At 44.1% G+C, this 24,002-nt stretch overlaps 2 protein-coding genes and 1 pseudogene across 2 annotated transcripts in view; 2 read left to right on the top strand and 1 right to left on the bottom strand.

Annotated features, from left to right (window-relative positions):
* LOC141126579 (uncharacterized) overlaps positions 1-24,002 on the top strand; it is a 927,381-nt gene that overhangs the window by 159,822 nt on the left and 743,557 nt on the right. The window lies entirely within an intron of this gene.
* Positions 1-24,002, bottom strand: part of LOC141126578 (uncharacterized) — a 1,610,887-nt pseudogene that overhangs the window by 1,163,855 nt on the left and 423,030 nt on the right.
* On the top strand, positions 8,226-9,239 carry LOC141129559 (olfactory receptor 52K2-like). The gene has a single exon (XM_073617655.1). It carries the CDS (start codon positions 8,226-8,228, stop codon positions 9,237-9,239), a length of 1,014 nt encoding a protein of 337 aa, XP_073473756.1.

Raw genomic sequence — 24,002 nt, 5'->3', positions numbered from 1 at the left:
TTACCAGGGTTGTAGCAGTCGGGGCCTAATTCTGCGTGTAGTGAGGGGGGCAAGCTTGTCTAGGGAGGAAGACAGTGAGCTGTTGTAGATGAAAGTAGCTAGGTTGGGGCAGGACAGAGGTGAGATTTTGTCATAGAGGTGATCAGTAGCAGAGTAGAGAAGAGAAGGGTTGAGGTGGCGAAGGTTTCTACGTGTAATTGTTAGGCGGTTGGAGGGAGAAGAGGTGGAAGACAAGGAGAGAGCAAAACTAATAAGGTGGTGATCAGAGAGTGGGAGTGGATTGTTGGAAAGGTTGCACGGAGTGCACAGATAGGAGAAGGCAAGGTCAAGGGTGTTGCCGTTGGAGTGGGTAGGAGCCTGTATCCATTGCTTCAGGTCAATCGATGAGGTTAGGCTGAGAAGTTTAGAAGTAATAGTAGTGTTAGTGTTGACAGGGATGTTGAAGTCCCCTAGAATAATTGTGGGGATTTCAGAAGAGAGAAAGTAGGGTAGCCAGGCAGAGAAGTCATCAAGAAAGGCTGATACTGGTCCAGGGGGCCGGGAGATGACAGCAATTCTTAGAGAAATGGGAGAAAAAAGACGAATGCAATGTGCCTCAAAAGAGGAGTGTGTCAGAGAGGGGGGTGGGTGAAGTACCTGATAGGTGCTGCATGGGGCTAGAAGGATTCCCACTCCACCTCCCTTCCGTCCACTTGGTCTGCAGGAGTGAGTCCAGAGAAGGCCCCCATGGGAGAGGGAAGCAGGAGAAGCAGTATCTGATTCATGAAGCCAGGTTTCAGAAATGGCAAGTAGGTTAAAGGAATTTGTGATAAAGAGGTCGTGAAGGGCGGTGAGTTTGTTGCAGACAGAACGTGCATTCCACAGGGTACAGGAAAAGGGGGGGCTGGTTTTGGAAAGAGGAATAGAGGCCAAGTTCTGTGGGTTACGGCTCCTGCCAGAGGGTGTAGGGGGATGGGAGCAATGGGCAAAGACAGATGATGGTGGCCCAGGGTTTGGGGATATGTCACCAGAGATTAGGAGAAGCAGGAGGGTGAGGGAGGTAATGTGGGACTGTGATTTATGTGAAGGGGAATGTCTCAGAGTACTGGAGGTTTTATCAGTGTATGGATGTAGAATGAGCGAGAGTTGGTAGGAGCAGTAGTAGGGAGAAGACAGAAGGCAGGGTGATATGTATAAGCAGGCGGGTGGAGAGGGGGGTGAAGGTAAGAGAGTTTGAGGAGAGAGGAGAGGAGTGTCAGAAGCAGTGGTAGAGAGTGCATGTTACAGAGCGGAAGGAGAGCCTATTAGAGAGACGGGTCACCTGCAGTCTGTTAGGTGCTTTCCAGTGCAGATTGCTGTATTTGTTTGCTTCGTGCAATCGCTGAAGTGCAGAGATTGAAGTGCATATCACTTGTAGAAAGAATCACTTAGAGAAAGAAGCCCCTGCAATGTGCTCACCCCTTAAGGATGCTCAAATATATACTGTTATAAGGGTGGGGTTGAGGTTCGTTAATTAATCATAAATGACTATAATGCCGCGTACACACGGTCGGACTTTTCGTCTACAAAAGTCCGACAGCCTGTCCGACAGACTTCCGGCGGACTTTCGGCGGACTTGCAGCAGACTTTCTAACGAGCGGACTTGCCTACACACGACCACACAAAAGTCCGACGGATTCGTACGTGATGACGTACACCGGACTAAAATAAGGAAGTTCATAGCCAGTAGCCAATAGCTGCCCTAGCATGGGTTTTTGTCCGTCGGACTAGCACACAGACGAGCGGATTTCGGGGTCCGTCGTAGTTACGACGTAAAGATTTGAAGCATGTTTCAAATCTAAAGTCCGTCGGATTTGAGGCTGAAAAAGTCTGCTGAAAGTCCGGAGAAGCCCACACACGATCGGATTACCAGCCAGCTTTAGTCCGTCGGCGTCCGTTGGACTTTTGTAGACGAAAAGTCCGACCGTGTGTACGCGGCATAAGAATGCCTAACAATCAAAGTGGACTTTTTGCTTCAAAAGTCAGAATAGCAAGAGGCCAAGATAAGATCAACACATAAAACTTAGGTAAGACAGTCAAGAGCAACAAATAATGTCATGGTTGTGCGCACAGGGCAACAGATAGAGAAGGCCACATACCAGAGACACACACACACACAGACAGCATACAGACATTATACAGACACCATACAGACATTATACAGACACCATACAGACATTATACAGACACCATTATACGGACATTATACAGACATTATACAGACACCATACAGACACCATACAGACATTTTACAGACACCATACATACATTATACAGACATTATACAGACACCATACAGACATTATACAGACATTATACAGACATTATACAGACATTATACAGACACCACACTGTACATACATCATACATGGGATACAGTCACTTCCATCTTATCTGTGTATCTTGTAACCATTTTCATTTTGCCATTAATATCCAGAATGTAATAATTCTGCTTTAGTTTCATTCTTTCATATCCAGAGATGTTTGACACATTGATGATGGGATTCAATTAGCGGTGTCTGTATGCGCTGGTTAACTTCACAATAACCGGGGGGGGACACATACCAAGGGGATGCATACTGGGGTTCCTCCAAAGAAGTGGGGTTCATTAAATAAGTGTCACTTCTGCTCTTGACCATCTGAACATCTCTTCTCTCTCTTCACAGGTAAACCTACATTTATATTCCTGCTATTCCCATCCACCTATAACTCTGTTCACATTATTGTGATGTTTGTTTTGTTTTAAATATTACCCAAATTATGGCCCTGATCATTATTTTTACAACTCTGGCCTTGCGGTCCGCTTGCAGTTTGATTGTGGTGTGAAAAGTTTGATGTGTCAGCTGTGTGCCTGATATTAAGGCCCCTTTTCACACTTGTGCGACTTGTTCTGTGACTTTGGACTACCATTCATATCTGTGCGACTTCAAAGTAGTCACTGCACTACTTTGGTCTGACTTTGATGCGACTTGAGGTTCATAGACCCCAAGATTACACAGGCATTGCTTCAAGTCACGTCAAAGTCGCAGCAACATTGTGGGGAAATCGTGGCAAAGTCATGTGACTTTCAGGTTGCACAAGTGTGAAAGGGGCCTTACTCCTGATTGATTGTTAGGCAAATTCCATCCACACCCATCACAGTATAAAACAAGAGCACCTTTATTGGGGACACATACCAAGGGGACACATACCAAGGGGACATATACTGGGGTTCTTCCAAAGAAGTGGGGTTCTTCTCTTGCACTTCAGTGTTTTGCAAGTGAACATCTACAGCAAACTACTTTACAAATCACCAGACTGCAGGTTTTTCCTTCAGCTCTCCTTCCTCTCTGTAACATGCGTTCTATACCTCTCCTTTTCCAGTTGCAGCCTCTCTCCTTAAACTCTCTTTCCTTCACCCATCACTCATCACCTCAATCCCACATGCTAATAAAACCCCTTCATATAAATCCCACTCTCATATTACCTCCCTCACCCTTCTGCTTCTCCTAACCTCTAGAGATATATCCCCAAACCCTGGGCCTCCCTTATTTAACTTTACCCAATGCACCCATCACCCTGTAACCTTTGGCATCATTAGTAAACTACGCAATTTCGTTTCCATTCCTCTTCTTCCCAAAACCAGCCTCCCCTTCTCCTGTGCCCTCTGGAATGCCCTCTCTGTCTGTAATAAACTCACCGCTGTTCATGACCTCTTTGTCACTAACTCCTTTAATTTACTTGCTGTCACCCAAACCTGGCTTCATGAATACGACACTCCTTCTCCTGCTTCCTTCTCCCATGGTGGCCTTCTCTGGACTCACTCCCCCAGACCCAATGGGACCTCAAGAGAGGTGGAGTGGGAATCCTTTTATCCACACAGAGCACCTTCCTGGTTCTTCACTCTCCTCCCTCTATGTCCCTCTCATCATTTAAAACTCACTGTATTTTTTTTTTTAATTTCCTTAAGAATTGCTGTGATTTACCGGCCCCCTGGACTGGTATCAACTTTCCTTGATGACTTTTCTGCCTGACTACCCTATTTTCTTTCTTCTGAAATTCCCACAGTCATTCTCGGCGACTTTAACATCCCTGTTAAGACAAACACTTCTGCCACTTCTAAACTTCTTAGTCTAACCTTTGACCTGAAACAATGGGTACAAGTTTCTACTCACTCTGATGCGACACCCTTGACCTTGTATTCTCCTACCTATGCACTCCATGCAACCTCTCCAACAATCCATTTCCTCTCTCTGATCACCACCTTATTAGTTTCACTTGCTCCCTGTCTTCCACCACCTTTCCCCCCAATCGCCAAACAATCACCCGTAGAAACCTTGGCCACTTCAACCCTTCTCTTCTCTATTCTGCTACTGACCACCTCTATGACAAAATCTTACCCCTGTCCTGCCCCAACCTAGCCACTTCTCTCTACAATAGATCCCTGGATGAGCTCGCCCCCCTCACTACGCACAGATTTAGGCCCCAACCCCTACAACCCTGGCAAACAGATGACACCAGAAGTGTTAAAAAACATAGCCTCGCTCTTGAGCGTCTGTGGAGTAAGACCAAGTCTCACAAAGACTTCAATCAATATAAATCTGCCCTCCAAAAATACAATTGCCTCCACACTGCCAAGTAGACCAATTTTATCACTCTCATTAATACCTTCTCATCCAGTCCCCGTCAACTCTTTTCTACCTTTAACTCTCTATTTCGTCCTCCTTTGCCTCCACCCACTAACTCACTCACTGCACAAGAGATCGCCAATCACTTTAAACATAAGATTGATTAAATTTGTGATGAAATCTCCACTTTACAGATATCTCCCCCACTTAACACCCCATGTCAACAGGTACAATCAATACTCCCCTTATTCTACTCTGCTGCTATAGACGAGGTTGCTAAACTTATTTCTAATGCCCACCTAATCACCTGTCCCATGGACCCTGTTTCCTCGCAAATACTACGGTCATCTTCTGACTCTACCCTACATTCTCTAACCCACATCTTTAATCTCTCCCTCTCTTATGGCATCTTCTCCAACTCTCTAAAACATGCACTAGTCAGTATCCCTAATCACCGCCACACCAGTCACAATGTCCGTAATCACAGTGACACCAGTTACAGTGTCCCTAATCACAGTGACACCAGTTACAGTGTCCCTAATCACAGTGACACCAGTTACAGTGTCCCTGATCACTGCCACACCAGTCCCGGTGTTACCAGGCCAGTTTATGCCAGGAACAGTGTTCCTTATCACCACTACATCAGTTGCAGTGTCACCGCACCAGTGTAAGCCAGCGATGGTGTCTCTGATTGTCACCACACCAGCCCCAGAGTCACCAGACCAGTGTAGCCAGAAACAGTGTTCCTGATCACCACCACATCTGTACTAACCTTATTTATTGACCATTTTTCCTGTTGCCTGTTTCCTGTTTCCTGTTGCCTGGACCAATCCTTTGCCTATTTGCCGACCATGTCTCTGTCTGCACCTGAACTGACCCATCTGTGCATCCAACTGACTATGTGCCTGCAAGAGACCAGTCCAAGCCATCTCCTGAAGACAACTGCACTCCTGGAACCACAGGAAGTCTTTTGTTCTTCCTTTATTCAGCCTCCTGTACTACCTGGCCAGTGAACATGGCATTCCTGGGGGCAGTCACATACCAGTAGGCTAGGTTTGCTTTGCTTTTAGGAACTGGGACTGCTATAGGTGACAAAGCTATATTCCCTGATCACTTGTATGGAGGCAACCATTATAGCACATTTGTTGTGATACAATTGTTTGATTTGTGTGATACACAAGATACATTGTCTGGCATATAATTAGTCCAGACAGTGAAAAAATCTGACACATGTGGTATCTCCATACTCGGTAGGAGGAACATTGTCATTCAAAGTGTGACAGTCCCGAAAAATGTCCTGGACTGAAAGGGGGTGAAAGTGTCCGGTATTGAGGTGGTTGGAAGAATTCCAGGTATGGCAATTGTTTTCCTTCTATCAGATCTGTAGAACGTAGGAGACATTTGGTGTGCGTGTAGGCAGGGTGAAACGTATATGCAATTTGTTATCTAGCACCTGGCCCAGGCAAGGGAAAGGGTTAAACTTTTGTGTCTCAGTTTCCAGGCCTTTGGTTTTGGCAGGCCCACCTAGTTTATAAAAAGGGGGACAGCTAAGATCGGGAGCTGGCTGGCTGGAGAATGGGAGGTATCAGTGGAACGTAGACTCAACTGTGAGCACAAGTGTGGCGCTGAAGATACCTGGAATCATGGACTTTGCCTTTATGGATTCTCACCTCATGGAGGTATGTCTGATCCACTATGCTGTCTTAGTTAGGATTAGGGACAGGACGTTATTCATTTTGTGCTGCATTTTAACCATTCTAAGCCTGGTCTGAAGTTATGTAAAAGGACACATGCTGGTTCTTGCGTATTTCATAGAACCTGGGTTTGTAAAGAACATTTGGGGTATGAAGTAACACTACTATGGAGGGTTAACTTGGCAAGAAGAGGAGTGTAGATGCTATGAGTAACCAAGTGAAGGAACAAGCTACAGCAACCAGTCATTAAGCGTAGCACTTGTTGAGGTGACAGATCCTCTGGTAGTGAGGGGGTCGATGTTCTGGTGCCCTCCCTAGCAGTCTGCCATAGCAACCGGGGGAAGACTCTTTTCTGTAGTCAAGGGACAAGTGATTGCTTGTTCTGGTTTGCTCAGAGTTTCACAGGCTGGAAGTTTGATTGTCTCGAGAGCATAGTGATGGCTATTCAAATGACCAACCTAAATATTTTTCATGGCCAGCCAATCGCCTGAAGAGGAGCATCCAGGAGGTGGTTGAGAAGGTGGTAAATAGGCAGAAGCCCCAGATAAATTGTTCTTTCCTCAGCAGGGAGGGTTCCAGAGCCTCTGGGGCTGCTGCCCCCTGAGGCAGCCTGTGGACCGTGTAGCTGTTCTCTGAGGTCTCATCTGTGGCAGAGCTGAAGGCCTGAAGTGATGTTTATGAGGAGCTTGCTTTAAGACTTCACCATAAGGAATCTTGTCGGGAGAAGTATTGTCTCCCTCGCTGGACTGTGTCTGGAAAAAGCTGGAAGGAGGTAGCTGTCCTGGGGACTCATGAGTACTGATCCTGACTTGAGATCCTTGGTGACTGTGTGCTTTTGAGATATACGTTCTGATGCTAGCTGTGGACAGTGAGACAGCATGCATAGCATCTCACAATACCGGCCGTTCCCCTGTCCTCAGAAGAATCCTGGAGAGGAAGCCTAGAGAAGAGTGTCCTCTTGTTATTGTACAGCATTTTGAAATATCTCATGCCCCAATACCTCTCTCCGGTTTAAAGTTCTTTAAGCAATATATTTCAAAAAGATATCCCCTAGACTGTGTTATTGGAGCTGGAGTGCATCGATTGGGCTTGTAATGGTGGGAAGCCTCAGTACTATTAGGGATGAAGTAGCTATTACCAGTGGCTCCTGCAGGGGGTAGCATTACACCAGTATTAAGGAGCTCCCCACAGCCAATATTCAAATTATAACCGGGCCTTCAAGTGTTGGGTTGTGAGATGAGTCATTTCATTTTATGTAAATCCTGGATTGCTACAATCAGTTGGACACATATAGGCCATGCCCACAAGGACAGCTTCAATCTGTGTCTCGTTTATCACAGCAATGGGTGGCGGACACTAATTTAATAGTAGAAAACTTTACTGCACTGTGACATATCAGAAATAAAAGCAATGATTGCATAATCACACACTAACAATGTACGATACCATGGTCCTGTCCAACTCCACAATGTCCAAGATCCTTTGGCTCAACGACCACAAGATTTACTTTGAGGCCTGCCTTAAACAAATGTTCTTCCTCCATTTGGAGGTTTCTTTTCTGGTGTCTGTCCCTGATATGACCGTTCCCTGTCCATCCTACACAGAAAATATCTATAGACAGTTTAATTGACTTAACCTCATCCTACTCTTTAGCCTTTAACTAAATTCCTCACCTTACCCATCATATAACTACAAACATATCACCTTTATAAGGTGCCAGAAACAGATCTATGTACAATAAGGGAAAAGAACATGGAAATTTTGGGTGGAAGAATAGACCACTTTAGTAATTTGGGTTTACTTTTCTCTACTGCCGTTCATGTAAACCTATGTAGAATTATACAGTTATCAATTGTTTTCCGTTTGTGACAGAAGCCAGAATTTTTCCATGTACTGAAGATAAGACATGCCTGGAGCCAACTCTTCAAACCAGTTTCCAACCCATTTCATCCTATTAGGCTTCCCGGGTCTGGAGCGCTCTTACTTTTACATTGCCTTCATCTTCACCGTAGTCTATGTGACATCTGTTATTGGAAACTTTACTCTTCTTTTCATCATTAAGATAGACCGGAGTCTCCATGAACCCATGTACTTCTTTCTCTGTATGTTGTCCGCTATTGACCTGGTCCTGTTCAACTCCACCACACCCAAGATGTTGGGGATCCTTTGGTTCGGCATCCACGAGATTTACTTTGAGGCCTGTCTCACACAAATGTTCTTCCTCCACACCTTTACTATAACGGAGTCTGCGCTACTCCTAGCCATGTCCTTTGATCGATATATTGCCATTTGTCAGCCCTTAAGATATAATTCAATATTAACAAAATTGCTCATTACCAACATTGGACTGTTGGCCATCGGTAGAGCTGTTGCACTAACAATTTCATTACCATTCCTTATGAAAAGACTGCCCTTCTGTTCCACCAATGTCATCCACCATTCCTACTGTGAGCACATGGCTGTTGTCAGGTTGGCCTGCACTGATACCACCTTCAACAGTATCTATGGCCTTGCGGTGGCCATGGTTATTGTGGGGCTAGACTTGAGCCTCATCATCTTGTCCTACATCTTGATTCTTCAGGCTGTTTTCCGACTGGACTCAACAGAAGCCCGGTATAAGGCCCTCAGTACATGTGCATCTCATATTTGTGCCATCCTTTCACTCTACGTTCCTGTTGTCATCTCCTCAGTGGTCTACCGCCTTGGGAAAGATATCCCAATTCACATTCACATCTTGTTGGCCAATGTCTACCTGATGCTGCCACCTCTAATTAACCCTATTGTGTATGGCCTGAGAACCAAACAAATTCGGAACAGAATTAAATCCATCATTAAAGTGGATTTTATGTGTTTTATCAGAGTCCGTGCTGAAGAAATTGCAATAAAAACTATGCAAGTTCCAAAATGGGACCAGAATTAATAGTTAACACACAACAGTCCTTCAGTCTTGTACAAAAGACGAGACTCTGTGTATGCAAACCACTTGTATTATGAACTGATTAAAAGACATTGTTGGGTTGTTTTTAATATTCCCATTTCAATTTTATAAGTTTGAAAAAAAAAACTGAAATGATTTATTTTAAGGTTTGTCCTTTCCAAGCCGTACTCATCATGTTGTTTGTCACCAGACAATACACTTTTATTAAACAACAAATCGTCCTTCTCTGAAATCAGTACTGTTCACCCAAATTCTTCTACACTGCCAGGGGAGTCAGGGGTGTCGGTAGATCTGGTTATCTGAAGCACAAGTCCCGGATTTCCTTTGTAGTGTCCCGGGTCACTGACCTCCAGATTTCTGCAGGCTGACTGATCTCCACCCTACAATGCCTGTATAGTACCGTCACTGAATTCACTTGGTAATCAGAGCCAGCAGCACAGGACACGGAGGATCTGCTCTCATCACTCAGGTAAGTAACCCAATGACACATTTATTCTCCAACTACCCATTGACCCCCTATATATAAACAGAATATTACATACTGCTCTATACATGGGGTGTTGTACGTTATATACCCCTAACCTGTGCTGTTTGTTACATACATCTGACTCCTGCACTCTATATGCTATGCTGTACATTGCATACGCCTAACCCCTGAACCCTATACACCATGTAGAATGTTACATTTTACTGACCACTGTACATACTATGGTATGCATTACATACTTTGTACCCATCACATACCTGGTCAAGACCGAGTTGATGAGTTTTTTGTAGTGGGTGGAGCCTGCTGGGCCCCTCCCACAGCTCTGCTCTCTCACTTGTAAGGTGACTGGTTGTGTCTCCGCCCCTCCTGTAGTTTTCTGTAGTGGGTGGAGCCTGCTGGGCCCCTCCCACAGCTCTGGTCTCTCCTTGCATCGGGTGACTGGTCTTGTCCCTGCCCCCTCCTGTCATTTTCTGCAGGTAGCTTGTAGTGGGTGGAGCCTTCTGCCCCCCCCCCCCCACAGCTCTGCTCTCTGTACAAACTATGCACAGCACAGTGATGATGACATGGCTACCTTTACAAGGTATAAAATATGATTACTAAAGCGCTGATATGAATACAACTAAAAATTTTAATAAGGCTAATTATATAAATGAAAAACAGCTGCAGCTATTTAAAATGTGTTCTGGCACCACATATAAAAATGAATAAAAACAAATAGTGCGCTAGATTTCAAATATATACTTTATGATAAACTGAAAAGTCTGTGGTCATTTCTGCCGGTCATACAATGCCAGTGCATGGCTGGCTGACATTCAAAGAGAGTGCAACCTGCCCACCAACCGTCTCATTTGTGACATGCCCAACAGGCGGAACTCAACGTTGGCAATGCTGCAGCGGCTGCACACACAGCAGAGGGCCATCAATGAGTACCTGTGTGAGTGTGGCACCAGGACAGGGCCAGGGGGGCTTGGCATATTTTCGCCACGCCAGTGGCTACTGATCAAGGATGTATGCACTGTCCTGTCACCATTTGAGGAGGCCACAAGGATGGTGAGTAGCGACAATGCCTGCATCAGTGACACTGTCCCTCCAATCTTCCTGTTGGAGCACACGCTTCGTGGAATAATGGGCAGGGCACTTGAGGCAGAACAGCGGGAGGAAGAGGAGGACTTCCTTACCTCTCAAGGCCCCCTTTATCCAGTTAGCATTCCCGCGGGCCCGCCAAACACACAGGAAGAAGAGGAGGAGGAGGAAGATTGTGTCAGCATGGACGTGGAGGATAACACTCAGCAGCAGTCTTCAAGGGATGGTTTTCAGTCCCCAGAAACCCAAGGAGTTGTACGTGGTTGGGAGTAGGTAGTTCCTGACAACGTCATCCTCAGTGACCCAGAGGACTCACAATCGAATGCCTCTGCAAACTTACGCTGCATGGCCTCCCTGATTCTGCAAAAGCCTGCGAAAGGACCCTTGGATTCATGGTATCAAGGAGAGGGATCATGACTGGCTGGCAACCCTTCTTGATCCACATTACAAGGGTAAGGTTGCAGAACTCATCCTGCCTTCGCAGAGGGAGCAGAGGATGAAACATCTTCAAAAGAACTTGAAGAAAAGTTTGTGCAATGCATTTCCAGACCCTGGGAGGTTACAATTTCCTGGTGCTGGACAACGTGTTGCTGAGGCTTCATTCAGTCAGAGGAAGAGTGGGGGAGAAGGTGGCCGGCTGACCGATGCCTTTAAACAATTTTTCAGTCCTCAGCGCCAAGGTCTGATCGGTTCAAGCAACCATCGCCAGCATCTGCATTTCATGGTGCAGGAATATCTAAAGGCAAAAACTGACTTTTGAGACCTTTCCAACAGAACATCCACTGGGTTACTGGGTCTTGAGGATAGACCACTGTCTAGAACTTGCTCAATATACAATTGAGCTGCTGGCCTGTCCTGCATGCAGCGTGCTTTCTGAATGTACATTCAGTGCTGCTGGAGGGTTTGTAATGGATCAAAGAATGCGCCTGTCCACAGACTCTGTTGATAGGCTCACATTTATAAAAAAATATCAGTCTTGGATCAGCAGCTATCAAGCACCTGATGCTGATGTAACTGATTGAATTTGCTATGGATCTGGGATCCCTTGAAGACTGTCTATGCTGACTATCCTATTCCTCCTCAATCTTGATGATGCTAGCTTCCAACAATATTTTTGGTTTAGGCACCACCACCACCACCAACCAAGGCCCAATTTTTCTGCCCCTGTTAAGCAGGGGCATGAAATTACAATTGTTGATATAATATTTCACAGCAGGGCCCGTTCCTGCGCCCAATCTGTGAGGGCTTACAGTGTTGTGGCACCAGCACCACCCAAGGCCCGATTTTTCTGCATAGTATATAGGGCAGGCCGTATAGTATATATACTGATGTTTAGAGTATATAGTGCCTGGGGACCCCCCCACTCCATTTTTTTTTAATTTGGGTGCGGGGTTTCCCTTAATATCCATACCAGACCCAAAGGGCCTGGTAATGGACTCGAAGGGGGGGAACATATGCGTTTTTTTCAATGATGTTCATCTATATTGTCGAGACCTCACAATTCATTAATAGCTGCGATCAGTTTTAAATTACTTTTTTTCCTTTAGAAATGTCAATTTGCTGTGGTATTGTTCTAAACACGGGAAAAATGCGCCACTTTACAGGCATACTATAGACACCCCCCAGGCATGATATTTAAAGGAATATTTCATTTTTATTGTTTCACTTTAAGCATTATTAAAATCACTGCTCCCGAAAAATCAGACTTTTTGAAAACTTTTTTTGCATTCATACATGTCCCCTGGGGCAGGACCCGGATCCCGAAACACTTTTCATGACAATAACTTGCATATAAGCCTTTAAAATTAGCACTTTTGATTTTTCATGTTCGTGTCCCATAGACTTTAACGGTGTTCAAACTAATTTTTTGCCTGTTTGCATGTTCTGCTGAGAACCGAACCGAGGGGTGTTTGGCTCATCTCCACACACTAGTAAGTGAATCAGAGCAGTATTAGGGTATTTTCTATATTGGTCAAATATTGTTTACCTCTTCTGGTCAAATGAGAATTATGATTTGACCTCTGCTGAGGGACAAGGAGCAGCCATGGAGGGTTGAGGCTCCCAGTGTTGGAAGGTGGTTGCTGGGCCTGGTGTGCCGCAGTAAGTCTCCGACTCCATGATACTGGAGGACATGGGAGCACTTAGCCAGTTGATTGGGGAGGCAATAATAGGGGCACCCTGTTAAGGACTAAATGAAACCCCCCTACATTGATTGTTCATGAAAGCAAAAGCATGAGCAGGATACAGTAAGTCAAATAAAAAACATTCTCTGGCAGCTTTTTCTTTTTAAATTTAACTGGAGTGCCAAAAGATTATAAATCGGGACTGATATCGGTGACCCGTCCATTATTTGATCTATCACTGAAAACCCCCCAATCTGCAGACAAGAAGAATTCAGTGGATATTTTTTTTATGACACTTATTGCTTAGATCTCTTTTATTTAATACAAAAAATACATCTACTTTTCCATCCTAGATTTTAATAAAATGCTAACATTTGAGTTTTCTCTGAAGTACGAATAACAATCACTGAGAATAAAGTTGCTGTTATATTCTTATTAACCGCTAGCCGACCAGCCGCCGCAGTTATCCTGCGGCAGGTTGGCACGGCTGCGCAAATTGCCGTAGCCACACGTCAGCTTTTTAAGATGCTATAGCAGGCGTGGAATATATAAGAGAAGCTGTGCTAGAATAGTCCCAAATAGTGAATCAGGATGATTGATTTTAAAAAAATGATGATAAGTTTCAGTATTTGAAGATGGTGGGATAAATCCTTACGATAATGGCACCACAGTGATCCACTTCCAAGAAGTGCACCGCCACCATAAGAAAAAAATGTGCTTACCAGATAGCACGAAAATCCAGGCATGTGATGCGTTTCCTCATATGCGACGTTGTCATTGATGTCACATATGACGAAACGCTTGTGGGGAAGGGTATATTTTGATGTCACCGCAATGTCTTACTAGGAGGATGGGAGTTTGTTGCGATTTTAAACATACAAACTGTAAGTGTAATACTTTTTTCTATAATAAAAAAAGTTAGACAGTATTACGCAGTGGTCGGTCTATCTTTTTGGGTCCTTTGCTGAACTAGATGATCACGGACTTTACAGTGGTGCCGGTGTGTGAGAAATCATTGCAGCCATCTATCCAGTGCTATTTATCCCTAAGATCTTCTGTGCAAGTAAAGGCCTTGGCTGGGATATAGCTGCATGCCTGGTTTTGCTTGCTATCTGGTAAGCACGTTTTTCTTATGGTTGGTGGTGCACTTCTTGGAGTGGATCACTGTGGTGTCATTATCTTTAGGCTCTATCCCACCATCTTCAAATACTGAAACATATCATCATGTTTTTCAATCAATCGTCCTCATTCACCATTTGGGACTATTCTAGCGCAGCCTCTCTTATCTATTCTACTTGTTGTGTATCTCACATTAAGCTGCTGCTTAATGACTGATGATTTTTTGTTGGCACACTAGTGAGGTTTTAACCCCTTCTATTTGCTATAGCAGGCGTGCACCCGCAGCGTGTCCCCAGAGCCGATGCACGTGCCCGGTGGGCTCGACGTCTGCCGGGCTCCCGCGATCACTACTGAGAGAAGGATAACGGGGATCTGTGTGTGTGTGTAAACAGACAAATCCCGGTTCTGTCAGGGGTAGTAGAGACAGATTGTGTGTTCTTACTAAGTAGGAACAACGATCGGTCTCCTCCCCCAGTCAGTCACATCCCCCCCACAGTTAGAATCACTCCCTAGGTAACACATTTAAACCCCTTGATCGCCCCCCTAGTGTTAACCCCTTCCCTACCAGTGACATTTATACAGTAATCAGTGGCTATTTTTAGCTCCGATCGCTGTATAAATGTCAATGGTCCCAAAAAAGTGTCAAAAGTGTCCGTCGCAATGTTGCAGTTCCGATAAAAAATGCAGATCATCACCATTACTAGTGAAATAAAATAAATAATGGTAAAAATGCCATAAATCTATCCCCTATTTTGTAGACGCTATAACTTTTGTGAAAAACCAATTCATATATACTTATTGCGATTTTTTTTTACCAAAAATATGTAGAAGAATACATGAAATATCTAATGGGCTCCTCATGCCTTTCAGAAAATTCTTTCTACTTTCCAAAAACGGGTAATTTTGGGGTTTGTACCGCCCTTCCATTTTAGCACGTCAAGAAATGAGATAAGCAGAAAGTAAAAGCTGCTTAAATACCAGAAAATGTGCTCTAGTTTGTAGCTTATTGATATTTTTTTTTAACCAAAGACATGTGGCTGAAAACATTTTGGCCTAAATGTATGAAAAAAATTTAGTTTATTGGATATTTTTTTTAACAAAAGGAAGAAAATATCTTTTTTTTTTTTCCAAATTTTTGGTCTTTTTTCATTTATATCACAAAAAATAAAAATCCCAGTGATGATCAAATTCCACCAAAAGAAAACTCTGTTTGTGGGAATGTACATTTTGTTTGTGTACAGCATCGCACGACCGCACAATTGTCAGTTAAAGCAGCACAGTGCCAAATTTCAAAAAATTCTCTGGTCATTAAGGGGGTAAAACCTTCCGGGGCTGAAGTGGTTAATTCTACGCCATGCAAAGACATTGTAGACAATTGTGCTCTTCTAGATTTGTGGTAAAATTTTGGTGAAGACCCAATTCTGTTCCAGCATGAGTGCCCCCCCCCTGTACAAAGCCAGCTCCATAAAGACATAATTTGACCAGTTTGGTGTGGAGGAACTTGAGTGTCCTACACAGAGCCCTGACCTCATTCCCACTGATCACCTTTTGGGAGGAATTGGAATACAGATAGTGAGCCAGGTCTTCTCTTCCAGCATCAGTAACTGACCTCACTAATGGGGACAAATTCCCACAGACACCCTTCCAAAATCTTGTGGAAAGTCTTCCCAGAAGAGTGGAGGATGTTATAGGCACAAATGAGGGCAACTCCTTATTAATGGCCATGATTGGGAGAAACTCCATATTAATGGTCAAGGAGGAGGGGTGGGCAACTCTATATAAATTACCATGGGGGATGGGGGTAACTCCATATTAATGGTGTCAGGACTGGGCTCAGCCCTTCCTTCTCTGCGCTGGCCGCTCAGCTGTTGGCTAATTGCCAGCACCCATATCTCTCCACTAGGGATGAGCCAAACACCCCCCTGTTCAGTTCGCACCAGAACATGCGAACAGGAAAAAAGTTCGCTCGAACACACGAACACCATTAAAGTCTATGGGACACGAACATGAATAATCAAAAGTGCTAATTTTAAAGGCTTATATGCAAGTTATTATCATAAAAAAGTGTTTTGGGACCCGAGTCCTGCCCCAGGGGACATGGATCAATGCAAAAAAAAGTTTTAAAAACGGCCGTTTTTTCAGGAGCAGTGATTTTAATAATGCTTAAAGTCAAACAATAAAAGTGTAATATCCCTTTACATTTTGTACCTGGGGGGGTGTCTATAGTATGCCTGTAAAGGGGCGCATGTTTCCCGTGTTTAGAACAGTCTGACAGCAAAATGACATTTGGAAGGAAAAAACCCATTTAAAACTACCCGCGGCTATTGCATTGCCGACAATACACATAGAAGTTCATTGATAAAAATGGCATGTGAATTCCCCACAGGGCAACCCCGAACCAAAATTTAAAAAAAAAATGACGTGGGAGTCCCCCTAAATTCCATACCAGGCCCTTCAGGTCTGGTATGGATTTAAGGGGAACCCCGCGCCAAAAAAAAAAAAAAAAAAAACGGCGTGGGGTCCCCCCAAAAATCCATACCAGACCCTTATCCGAGCACGCAACCTGGCAGGCTGCAGGAAAAGAGGGAGGAGACAAGAGTGCGGCCCCCCCTCCCTCCTGAACCGTACCAGGCCACATGCCCTCAAGATTGGGAGGGTGCTTTGGGGTAGCCCCCCCAAAACACCTTGTCCCCATGTTGATGAGGACAAGGGCCTCATCCCCACAACCCTGGCCGGTGGTTGTGGGGGTCTGCGGGCGGGGGGCTTATCGGAATATGGAAGCCCCTTTAACAAGGGGACCCCCAGATCCCACCCCCCCTGTGTGAAATGGTAAGGGCACTAAAAAACTGTCAAAAGTGTTAAAAATGACAAGAGACAGTTTTTAACAATTCCTTTATTTAAATGCTTCTTCTTTCTTCTATCTTCCTTCATCTTCTTCTTCTTCTGGTTCTTCTGGCTCTTCTGGTTCTTCCTCCGGCGTTCTCGTCCAGCATCTCCTCCACGGCGTCTTCTATCTTCTTCTCCTCGGGCCGCTCTGCACCCATGGCATGGGGGGAGGCTCCCGCTCTTCTCTTCATCTTCTTCTTCATCCTCTTCTCTTCTTCCTTCTTCTCTTCTTCTCTTCTTCATTTTCTTCTCCGGGCCGCTCCGCACCCATGCTGGCATGGAGGGAGGCTCCCGCTGTGTGACGGCGTCTCCTCGTCTGACAGTTCTTAAATAACGGCGGGCAGGGCCACTCGGTGACCCCGCCCCTTCTGACGCACGGGACATGACGGGACTTCCCTGTGGCATTCCCCGTGACGTGGTGCGGGGTTCCCCTTAAAATCCATACCAGACCTGAAGGGCCTGGTATGGAATTTAGGGGGACTCCCACGTCATTTTTTTTTTTTATTTTGGTTAATTTGTATTGTCGGCAATGCAATAGCCACGGGTAGTTTTAAATGGGTTTTTTCCTTCCAAATGTCATTTTGCTGTCAGACTGTTCTAAACACAGGAAACATGCGCCCCTTTACAGGCATACTATAGACACCCCCCAGGTACGAAATTTAAAGGGATATTACACTTTTATTGTTTGACTTTAAGCATTATTAAAATCACTGCTCCCGAAAAAACAGACGTTTTTAAAACTTTTTTTTGCATTGATCCATGTCCCCTGGGGCAGGACCCGGGTCCCCAAACACTTTTTATGACAATAACCTGCATATAAGCCTTTAAAATTAGCACTTTTGATTTCTCCCATAGACTTTTAAAGGGTGTTCTGCGGCATTCGAATTTGCAGCGAACACCCCAAATTGTTCGGTGTTCGGCGAACTTGCGAACAGCTAATGTTCGAGTCGAACATGAGTTCGACTCGAACTCGAAGCTCATCCCTACTCTCCACAGTTACTCATCTGTTGATGATATCCTGCTCGTCAGTCCTGCCTACTTAAGCCGTCCAGTCCAGAGGATCTCTGCCTTCACCTTGGTCAACATCACAGAATTTATCTCCTGCTCAAGACTTGCTTTGCTGACATCCCTTCTGGCTCCAGATCCTGCTTGCTGTTCCACTACGTTGATCCCTGATGTTTGGCTTGTCTGACTATCCGTTCCGGTTACTGAACTTTGGCTATGTTTTTACTACGTTTGTTTTTTTTTTACTTTTATTATTAAACAAGTGTGATTTAACTGTACTTCTGTCTCGGCCTGATTTCATGGTTTCTGACAAATGGTCAAGGAGGAGGGGTGGGCAACTCCATATAAATGACCATGGGGGAGGGGGGTAACTCCATATATTGGCTATAGGGGAAGGGGGTAACTCTATATAAATGGCCATGGTTGGGGGAAACTCCATACTAATAGCCACGGGGAAAGAGGGGTACCTCTATAAAAATGATGGCACTGATTGGAGGAAGAGGGGGAATCCTCCATAATAAAAGGCATGGTTTTGGAATGGGATGTCCAACAAGCTCATATAGGTGTGAAGGATGGAATGGGGAACGCAGACTTTTTCTTTCAATGGTTTTTATTGAGTTTTTTCAAAGAGGAATAGGAAACATTGAAACTATTGTACATTATAGCACATATCGAAAAGTCAAATATGAACACAGTGGCACAACATGGGTCACAATCGACCTTATTCATCAAAAGTAGTATCAATTCAGAATGTCCCCCACCATCTCCAGACACCCCCTGTGGGATCAAACTGTGTCATAGGGTGATAGGGCCATCACGTGAGATACTGTCAGTTAATGACAAAACAAAAAAATGGCTTTTAATATTAGCGTTTTAAGGAGCAGAAACATTTGTTTCCAAACCAAACAACCCCTGCCACCTAGATGGACTTTCACACAGTGACCTCCAAATAGTGCTATACTTGATAAGTCCTAGAGGACCACAACTCAGAGAAATCAGATGTGATTATAATATACATTGGATATTAGCAAAAAAAGATCCACTACGTACACATTGAGCTGGCATGCTAAATATCAATGTCCCAAGTAGGGAGAACATAAACCAACTTCCCTAGAACTGAAAAGAGAAAAGCAAAGAAATCGAGAAAGAGGGAGAAGAGAGAAAAAGTTATAAGAAAAAGCAAGAGAGAGACTTAGACCCCATGGTGGACCATGGCTACCTACAATCAGCCAAGTACAGGAGACAAGGGAATCTTTACATAATTCGCCCAAGGCTTCCAGGTTTGCTCAAATAATTTCTGTTAATCGTTGATGATACTAGCCACTTTTCCATGTAACATTATCCAGGATATCTTATGCTTCATGCGGAGAACTGATACAGAGGGAGACTTCCAAGTTCCAGCAATGGAGATCTTAGCCACAAGCAGCACAAATTAAACTAAACGTCTGCTATGCCGTGGCATATTACCTGGCAGATCATTAAGGTGGGCAATTGAGGGAGCTTGTTCGAGTTCAAAACCTATTATTTTACGTATCATTGAGAAGACCCTGTTTCAGTAACCCCTCATCCTGGGGCATTCCCACCATATATGGAGCATAGTACCTTGAAGAGAACAACCCCTAAAGCAGTCTGCCGATAATGATGGGTACATCTTAGCTAAGCGAGTGGGAACCAGATACCACCTTATCAAAACTTTAACACTCGCCTCTATTAAAAAGACATTTAATATGTCCTTATAAGCTACCTGAAGCCTGGAATACCAGGACTCAGGTTACAAGTTGATATCGAGGTCCCTCTCCCATGCCAGCATGTAAGAGTGCTTTGGTGGAGAGGCCAGTAGTGATGCATAACCCATGGAAATGCCACCCCTGATTCCCCGGTCTTTGGTACACCATTGTTCGTAGGGCGTTAATAAAGGGAGGGTCTGAGGGGGAACGGAGTCCCGACAGGAAATACACAATTTGGAGAAAGCGGAAACGTTTAGTTGGGGCATCTCCAGGTTATTAATACAACGTGTGAAAGTAAAGGGCCCTCTGTGCGTATAAAAATGTCCTATACGGTAGAGGCCTTTGTCTCTCCACCATTTGAAGGCTCTGATCTCCATGCCCGGAGGAAAAGCCGGGTTATGGAATAGATGGTCCAAAGGGGTGAAGGCCGAAACCAATGCCGGTTTAGTGCACATCTGAACCCATAACCCAAAGGAGTGAGAAAGGTTACACACCATAATAGGAGGCCTGGCCTTAATGGGGAGCCACAAAAGAAAATCAAAAGTGTAGGAAGGGATCGCTAGTCTTTCAATATTGACCCAATTGGGACGTTCCCATCTTGAATATACTCCGCCTTATAGTACATCCGAAGGTCCGAAGGTAGCGCGGCCCAGCCGGAGGCCTTCAGGGCCCCATATAAACTTGAGAACTTTAGACGGGAACCGTGCTAAGTCTGCTTTATTAAGGGGGACAGGCAGGGAGCAAAACAAATACAGAACACAGACTTTTTACTATTTCACACACGGCTTCTGTGATGTTTTGTCAAATACTAGAAGATCTCAATGTCAAACATGAAAATTATGTGAATATAATTTTTTAAATTTCTGTTTTGTTGGTATTTTTATATATGATGTTTTGGTTCCAATACACAAATCTCAGATGATCCAATTATAATGATGTCGGGGGAGGTGGCGGTCCGTTGGGTCTTGTAGACGGCGGTCGTCCTCGGGACACAAGACCGGTGATAATTCTCAGTCGGTATTAATATAAGACAACTGCAGCTCTGTATGAAGAGAGAACACTGGACGGGAGAGATGAGATCTGATCATTCGTTATATTGGAAGGATAAAAGAGAGAATTCCATGGAGTGTCTTTATTGTACGTATTGAAGGATCTTCTCACAAAGTGAAGAGCTGGTTTTATGAATGGAATGATTGGAAGAAATGATGATTTCCATATAATTCTGGGGGTGGAGGAGATGTTGAGGTCAGTCTGTGACATAACGCTGGGCTGTTCTCATTGTTAGATTGTCACACCAGTGTGCTCCTCATATATGTTCCAATCCCTTCTTATCATCTAATTCTGTAATGTGTAGATGATAAGATATTATACAATGTCACCACACATCATGAAAACAATGGACAGTCTGAAGATAATGGTAAGTAATAAAGTATAAAATGACCCCCCCCCACGCACACACATAGGGATTGCAGGATTTCACTGCCGTAGGGAACACCAGGTAGAACCTCCCAGGGTCCTGAGAAGAAGAATGGGGATCATGGAGGATCTTTTATTTCTTCTATGGCCCCAAACCTCAGAGATAATTCCAAGGACAACATACAATCAGATGAACCAAGGCTTGTTATTAACCCTTAGTGATTGAGGCTACACCAAATCCTAATGTCTGAACACAATTTTGCAACTTTGACACGTGTTAGTAAAATCGTACATTTCATCGCATCTACTTACTGTATACAGGTGGATTATATCGCGTTTTTTTAGATCAAATTGGGCTTTCTTTTTTTTTTTTTTAAGGAAAATTGTCCCAAAATAGTAAAAATATATATATTTTTTGTAATTTCCCTGTATATTTCTTGCTACTACCACAACCTACCACCAGAGAATAACCCCAAATAGATTCTCCTGCTCCCGAAGATCACAGCGATACCACATATGTGTATGTTAGGTGATGTTTGTACCTGTAGTGGGGCCCAGAAACAAAAGTGCGCAGGGAGGGGCCCCGGACCCGGGCAGGTACCAACTTCGGGCATACAATCAAAGTGACTCACTTGTGTAATGAATCCGGTTTCTGTCCGGGTCAGAGGCCCCTCCCCCATTCACTGTATAGCGTGAAGTTACATAGTTACATAGTAGGCGATGTTGAAAAAAGTCCATCAAGTCCAACCTATGTGTGTGATTATATGTCAGTATTACATTGTATATCACTGTATGTTGCGGTCGTTCAGGTGATTATCTAATAGTTTTTTTGAAACTATCGATGCTCCCCGCTGAGACCACCGCCTGTGGAAGGGAATTCCACATCCTTGCCACTCTTATGCCCCATACACACGGTCGGATTTTCCGGCGGAAAATGTGTGATAGGACCGTGTTGTCGGAAATTCCGACCGTGTGTAGGCTCCATCACACATTTTCCATCGGATTTTCCAACACACAAAGTTTGAGAGCAGGCTATAAAATTTTCCGACAACAAAATCCGTTGTCGGAATTTCCGATCGTGTGTACACAAATCCGACGCACAAAGTGCCACGCATGCTCAGAATAAATAAAGAGATGAAAGCTATTGGCTACTGCCCCGTTTTTAGTCCCGACGTATGTGTTTTACGTCACCGCGTTCAGAATGATCGGATTTTCCGACAACTTTGTGTGACCGTGTGTATGCAAGACAAGTTTGAGCCAACATCCGTCGGAAAAAATCCATGGATTTTGTTGTCGGAATGTACGATCAATATCCGACCGTGTGCATGGGGCATTACAGTAAAGAACCCTCTACATAGTTTAAGGTTAAACCTCTTTTCTTCTAATTTTAACGAGTGGCCACGAGTCTTGTTAAACTCCCTTCCGCAGAGTCTTGTAGAGCGGGAGAATTATCGTTTTATCTCTGGAGTTGATCCCTTTTTAATGCCAATATTCTGTTTGCTTTGTTAGCAGCAGCTTGGCATTGCATGTCATTGCTGAGCCTATCATCTACTAGGACCCCCAGGTCCTTTTCCATCCTAGATCCCCCCAGAGGTTCTCCCCCCAGTCTATAGATTGACTTCAGATTTTTGCCACCCAAATGCATTATTTTACATTTTTCTACATTGAACCTCATTTGCCATGTAGTTGCCACCCCATTAATTTGTTCAGATCTTCTTGCAAGGTTTCCACATCCTGCGGAGAAGTTATTGCTCTGCTTAGCTTAGTATCGTCTGCAAATACAGAGATTGAACTGTTTACCCCATCCTGGTTTGGCAAGATCAAATCTTCATGAATCCATGCTGATTACTGCTAATGATACAGTTCTCATTACTAAAATCTTGTATATAGTCCCTTATCATCCCCTCCAAGAGTTTACATACTATTGATGTTAGGCTAACTGGTCTGTAATTCCCAGGGATATATTTTGGGCCCTTTTTAAATATTGGTGCTACATTGGCTTTTCCCCAATCAGCTGGTACCATTCCAGTCAGTAGACTGTCAGTAAAAATTAGGAACAACGGTCTGGCAATTTCTTGACTGAGTTCCCTAAGTACCCTCAGATGCAAGCCATCAGGTCACGGGGATTTATTAATGTTAAGTTTACCAAGTCTAATTTTAATTCTGTCCTCTGTTAACCATAAAGGTGCTTCCTGTGATGTATCATGAGGATAAACACTGCAGTTTTGGTTACTGAAGCCCCCCGATTCACTCGTGAAGACTGAGAAGAATACATTCAATACCTTCGCCATCTCCCCATCCTTTGTAACCAGATGTCCTTCCTCATTCTTTATGGGGCCAATATGGTCTGTCCTCCCTTTTTTACTATTTACATACTTAAAGAATTTCTTGGGATTTTTTTTGCTCTCCTCTGCTATGTGTCTTTCGTGTTCTATTTTAGCCACCCTGATTGCACCCTTACATTTCTTGTTATAATCTCTAGGCCTTCTATTTTTTGAAGGTCTTCTTTGCTTTTATATACATTTTTACATTGGAGTTAAGCCATCCAGACTTTTGTTCGCTCTTTTAAATTTATTTCCCATTGGGATACATTGGCTAATGCCCTTATTTAATATGCTCTGAAAGCAAACCCATCTCTCCTCCGTGTTCTTTGTTTTCTAAGATTTTATCCCAATTTATATCTTCTAGCAAGGTTCGTAGTTTAGGGAAGTCTTGAAATTCAGTGTCTTTGTATTCCCTTATGTTTCCTTTTTGTGTGATTTATACTGAAACTAATTGACCTGTGATCGCTGTTTCCTAAATTGCCCCATATTTCCACATCTGTGATCAGGTCTTTATTGTTGGTAATCAGTAGATCCAGTAACGCTTTGTTTCTAGTTGGTGCATCTACCATCTGACC

The sequence above is a fragment of the Aquarana catesbeiana genome, linkage group LG02 (genome assembly GCF_042186555.1).
Source record: "Aquarana catesbeiana isolate 2022-GZ linkage group LG02, ASM4218655v1, whole genome shotgun sequence".
In the NCBI taxonomy this organism is placed as follows: Eukaryota; Metazoa; Chordata; class Amphibia; order Anura; family Ranidae; genus Aquarana; species Aquarana catesbeiana.
This window is presented reverse-complemented; position numbering and strand designations above follow the sequence as displayed.